The sequence below is a fragment of the Arachis hypogaea genome, chromosome 5 (assembly GCF_003086295.3).
Source record: "Arachis hypogaea cultivar Tifrunner chromosome 5, arahy.Tifrunner.gnm2.J5K5, whole genome shotgun sequence".
In the NCBI taxonomy this organism is placed as follows: Eukaryota; Viridiplantae; Streptophyta; class Magnoliopsida; order Fabales; family Fabaceae; genus Arachis; species Arachis hypogaea.
In genome coordinates this window covers 98,631,272-98,637,149 of record NC_092040.1, presented here as the reverse complement: position 1 = coordinate 98,637,149, position 5,878 = coordinate 98,631,272, and the positions used below count along the sequence as shown (strand labels likewise).

The 5,878-nt window shown below is 29.0% G+C and overlaps 1 protein-coding gene across 1 annotated transcript; it reads right to left on the bottom strand.

The window, feature by feature from the left end:
- Window positions 1–1,124: 1,124 nt before the first annotated feature.
- Window positions 1,125–4,264, bottom strand: LOC112802182 (cell number regulator 2-like). Its single transcript, XM_025845280.2, has 4 exons — window positions 4,054–4,264; window positions 3,373–3,444; window positions 2,369–2,578; window positions 1,125–1,469 (listed from the first exon to the last, which is right to left on the bottom strand). The coding sequence occupies exons 1-4, from the start codon at window positions 4,154–4,156 to the stop codon at window positions 1,393–1,395; spliced, it is 462 nt and encodes a 153-aa protein (XP_025701065.1). The 5' UTR covers window positions 4,157–4,264; the 3' UTR covers window positions 1,125–1,392.
- Window positions 4,265–5,878: the final 1,614 nt, after the last annotated feature.

Here is a 5,878-nt window from a genome sequence, read left to right as displayed (position 1 = left end):
TAAATATTATTACCGTATACTATTCAAAAAAATTTCAAGATGCAGTGGGGCTTGTCCCTACAATAAAAAGCCTCCACAATGAAACACGTACATCCGTCCCTAACAACTTTGCCTCCTCCAAGCTCGCTTTTTCCGTTGATGGCTACCGAATGCTGCAGATAAAGTACTTGAAGTAGTGAAAGTTTAGGGACAATAAAAGAGCTGAAATCGATGGCATTCCCGTTCAGATCTCATGAATCGTGTACAATAGACTCTTCAACAAAGATAAAAATGGTGATAAACATACTATTTTCATGTTTAAGTTTGAGAAGGATGAACATGGCACAGAAACATCGTGAATCCATGCTAGGAAGAGTTAGCAATGGAGGAATGTATGTTTTCAACTACCCCAATTTAAGTGACACGAAAAGTTATAGTATCATAGTTATTTCATGAATGATAATCATTCAGGTGCCAGTTTTAATTACTCATTCTTTATTTTTCTTTTTACCTTTTTCTATCTCCCTGTATATTATGAACTTATGATACGTGTACCTAATTCGTATGGCATCAGGTGAACACGAAATGCTCTTTCCCCATATGTCATATTAGAGTTGTTATTTTGGCAACCAAAATTTCAAGGGGGGTTCAACAAATAGAATGTGGGCCGTTCAGTGGAGATGGATCCATCTTTGGTGAAGGAGTTGAACAAAAGGGCCAACTTGAGACCAACGCAAGTTGGCATAAATAGATGAATTTTTAATCGTTTTTTTTAGTTCAATACTCACTAAAAAATGAAAATGAAATTTGTTTATTTGGAAAGATTGCTTATTTTGTGTCTTGCAGTACTTTATTGGACTTTTAGTTTGATGGATATCTCCATGCAAAAAAAAAAAAAAAAATCAATTTAAATTATACCTTAAAATTTTAGAATATAATTTAAGTTAAGAAAAAATTGAGAAGCTAAATTAAATTTTTGGTTAAATTTCAAGAATTATTTTAAATATTAATCTATTATGTGTTAATGTGTTATATTTCATTTTATCTGTATAAATTCTTTTACACTTTGTTGTTGTTTTTTTAAGAAATTAAGTAGGAATGTTTTAGTTTAAAAATTAATTCAAAAAATAAACATGGTCTCCTACTAATAAAAACTATTAATATCTTATATTTAGATAAAAAGAAAGGAAAAATTACATTTATTCTGTTCATATTCATCGATTAAAATTACAGATAAACATTATATAATAAGAACGGATAATCCTGCCTTGTTATTGATTTTTCTAAAGAGCAAACAATAATACAAATCAACGAAATTAAATAAATAAATCCAACGTAGTAAACAAAACAATTAAACACAAGTAATTAAGATGTTCTAAAATAGAGGGAATCCAAGACCACAAACAATTCCATTTAACGAGTCATGGCAGGATGAACATGTGGAGCCACTTGGTTGCCTCTGTTCATTCTTTCCTCATTGGCTGTCCAACCTATATAGTATATACAAAAATATTAGATCAATATTCATGTGTATCGTTATAAATTATAATATACCAAACTATATAATATAATGATTAAATGATAATGAGAAATGTTCTCTCAACGCTTCAAAGTTATTTGACAACAACTTCATATTGAACTAATTAAAGCTTTCAATCCACACATTTAGTTAGTGCAATCCAAATCTATTAGACAATTCTACAATGTTTAAATAGCGTCATGATACTATTTTTTTAAAGAAAAAGTATATGAAATTAACTCTAAATGAGTTAAAAATAAAATAACTTAATTAATTATAAATATAATAATTAGTTTTATTTATTTATGATTTAAAATATTGATTATTAAATATTTTATTATATTTAAATTAGGAGAAAATATGTTCAGTATCATTACAACGTGAATAAAAAAAACTGATTTAATTAGCTTCTGTCTCTTTATCTTTCTTCTCTCTTTAAATGTCTAAAACATGATAAATCAAAAAACAGATTCAGAACTATCCAATTTACAAAAAAAAAAAGAAACATTATAATACCTAGTATTGATTAATTTTTGGCTGAAACCATCTTGATCCCTAGCATTATTATTTTTTAAAAATTTAAGCAAATAAAGATAGACGTAAATAATTAAATCTTATTTTAACACGTCTTTAATGCAAGAGCTTATTTTTGGGATTTGTAAAAAAAAAATTATATATCTATTTTTTATTTATCTTATGCTAATTTTTTTAATTATTAAGAATTGAACTCTAAACTTTTAAATTATAAAAGTTATGATATCATGATACTTCTTTTTTCAAAAATTTAAGGTGATATATCAATAATTATATCTCATTCTAATAAAAAGTAAAAAGATAAAAATAAGAAAAGTTATATTGATTGATATATACCTAATGAAGGGTCAAGTCCACGGTTTTTGAGTTCTCTATACTCTTGGCAAATAGCACAAGAACCACAAAAGCAGTGAACAAAAAAGTCCATGCATGGTTCTTCTGGCAAAGAGTAGAGTCCTCTTAGCTTGCTTCTGTATGTGTAAGAATATATGCATCCACATCCCACGTATGAAAGCAGATAGAAGATCATTCCAGCAAATGCACAAGCTGTAAATAAATTGGTTAATTTAATCCAAAAGCAAAAAAAAAAAAAACGAATTTTACTAAATATATTTAAGTTTAAGTATAATAATATAAAAATATTTTTTATCCGACAAATTAAGTGATATATATTAAAAATTAATTAAACAACCCATATATTTATATACAAATATATAGTGACTGATTTAGTAATTATTTTTTGTGTATACATAATATTTTTATTTTAATAAATTCTAGTATAACTATATTACGGTGACTACAATAAATATGTAAGTATCGTTAAAATTAAAGTCATATTTTTTTATATTTTAGTAATACTTTTTTAAAAGCGTTGTTTAACAATAAAAAATATTATTTTAATTTTAACGACACTTTTTAAAACACCATAACTACCTAGTGATAGTTACAGTAGTATTGTCATAGTAAAATGACTTTTATTTTTCATTTGTTTATTACATTAAAACACATTTAAAAAAAGAAATTTTTTTTTCTAGTTTCTTACATTTATTTCAAAAGATTTCCAAACATACTTAAGAATTAAAAAAAGTTACAATTTAATGACATCTAAACATACACAAAATATAAAATCACTATAAAATGAATCTTATTACATCTTATCTTATCTAATATAATAGTAAAAAAAGTATTGACTTTGATATGAAAAGCTTGCAAGAGAGTAGCACAGCAATTCAAGTATAGTCACATACTAACATGTGCTAATTGAAGATGATGTAATTAAATTCAAAACTGCATGCTAATTAACCATTAAAAACATTACTTTTGTTAATATGTTTACTCACATGATCTTCCTTTGTCTACAACTTCAGCATTCTGACCAAAGGTGACACATGGACAGCAGCAGGTCATACAGCCTTCATAATATTCATAACAGAGTGGGAAAAACATTAAATATATAGTTAGTAAAATCCAGCAAAATATAGCTAGCCCCAAGTAAATTAAATTATTTAAAAATGATGTTAAATAATAATACTTTTCCAACAAGATATTGAAAATAATGTCAAGAAGATTATTTAGCCTTTCATTTTTTTAATGAGAGTATATCGAAAATATAAATATTATTGGCATATTAAAAATTAATCACTAAAATCAGTTATATTTATGTCTAAATACATATATATTTTAATACATTTTTATTATATATTTTATATTTTAATATATAATTTACACTGATAGTTAATTTTGATATACACTTAGTATAATTATGCTAAAAATTGTCTCCAACTTCATTAGTGTATGTACATAACTACATATGCATTAAGTGTAAATAACATTCTTTTCCAATTAATATGCTCTATAATTAATATATGTTAGCTCCATTTCACAAAAGCAAATGAATCATGACTAAAATTAAGTGGCTTCAAATGATGATAAATGCAATAATACAATATAATAAATTTAACTTAAAACTGTGCCAAGTAACAATATTGTGAGTTGGTAAAATTAAAGAGCTACTAGCTTACAATTTCCAGGGTCTTCAAAGCAACCACATAACCCTGTTGTCCATGCTCCAGTGGATGCAGAGCTGAATGGTGATTGTGCTGTCTTTCCTTCACCATTATACATTTTAGCTAAACAACAAAGACTAAGAGAATATGTGTGTTTATATATGGAGATATTAAAACTATAAAAGGTTTATGTATGCAGCTATATGCATGTAGTTCTAGACTTCTAGCATATATATCTCACTTGGAAAAGGCTCAGGTTAACAAATTTGACATTGACTTCATATGTTCCTTTTTTAATTTCATTTTATTCCTAATTGAACAACAACTACCAAGTCATTGGTTTTGCTAGGACAAGTTGTCTGTGATTGATATATATTTAAATTTTTGTTCACTATTCAAAGTGCAAGGCTGGACCAAAAGAAGTCCACTACTTCCCTTCCCTTAAATCATGCAAGCAAGTTAGATTATTTCACATGGCTTGAGTATATATGAAAGTGTCCACCAACATATGCTGTAACTAATTTCTTAGTGTATCTTTTTGAGTTTTTATTTTCTACTTTTCACATTTCTGTAAAAATAAAATAAAAATTAAAAAAACCCAAAAAACAATAAGATCTTGTATTCTTTTTTTTTTCCTATAAATCTTAAAAATAGAAAACATTAAAAAAGAATGTATACCAAATTGCTTAGAGGTCAGTTCGCCTTAACTTCTACCAAATTATTAAATAAACACAATTCAATTCCATATTCTGATCTATTATCATTGGATGCACATATTTTTTTAGCACTAAATTTTATGGTTAGCTTAGCTCTAGCTGTAGTGGTCAAATTTGAAAGATATATAAACATAGGGACGTGGTCACATCAACTTAATACACAGTTGTGCATGAGAGATTGTATACAATATTAGCATTACTTACCAATGAATTCTTTGTCAAACAATTAAGAACGTGCCACAAGATATAATGACAAATACGGTGGATTGACAAGTTTATTCCATTGTTAAATTGATTAACTCAAATTAATTAAATGACCTGTTGCAATAAAAATATATAGAAAGTTTGAGGAAATGATTAGCATGACCCAGTCATATAGTAGTATATGAGTATTTTTTTGTAGAGTCTAGCTAGGGAGACAATGAAGTATATATATAATGGTTATAATGGATTATTTATTAGGCCCAACTAAAATTAAAAAAAATTAACCCATCAATAACCCTAATCTCTTATGGCTGTTTAATTTATCACACCACTCATTTTCTGTTATTTTACTTTTTCTCCAAAATCCCAATCCTTTTGGTTGTCGCTGTTTGCCTCCCCCACCAAAACCCTTCCAATCGCTGCACAGACCGGCGACGACGCAAACCCGTGTGCGCCGCAAGTTTCAACCGCGGAAGGTGACCCATGAACACAAGCGTCCTCATCGTTCCCCTCATGTACGGCGCCCTGTTGCTGCTGAACATCCCGCCGTCATTGCAACTGAGCCCTTGCGCGCTACGCCTCCGACCAGAACTGCAGCCAGGGGAGCCCTCACCGCTGCCGAGCAGCTGCACAATTCTCCTCGCGAGGGCGCCGTCGTCTCCGAGCAGCGGAGCTTCCGACCCTAGAAAAACAGCCGCCTGCTCATCAACGGTTCACCGGAAACACAACGAACATCATGACCAGAAGAATCTTAACCATCCAATGTAAGTGGGTGGAGTTGTTCATTTTTCAAATGGTAATCACGGTTACATGTTGTACTATAGATAGATCTTGTTGCTGATATGAGTGATTAACCATGGTGAGAAAGCAGTAGGTGCGATTTTAGTATCCCAGAGCCTGTGGAGGATGTAGTTAGTTTA

What these genes read in the sequence shown, in the direction of transcription:
- LOC112802182 (XM_025845280.2), bottom strand. Translation starts at nt 4,156, where the DNA reads ATGTATAATGGTGAAGGAAAGACAGCACAATCACCATTCAGCTCTGCA. An exon ending in CTTTGAAGACCCTGGAAATT is followed by an intron (nt 3,445 to 4,053) that starts GTAAGCTAGTAG and finishes AATATTATGAAG; the next exon opens with GCTGTATGACCTGCTGCTGT. An exon ending in TGGACTTGACCCTTCATTAG is followed by an intron (nt 1,470 to 2,368) that starts GTATATATCAAT and finishes TATACTATATAG; the next exon opens with GTTGGACAGCCAATGAGGAA.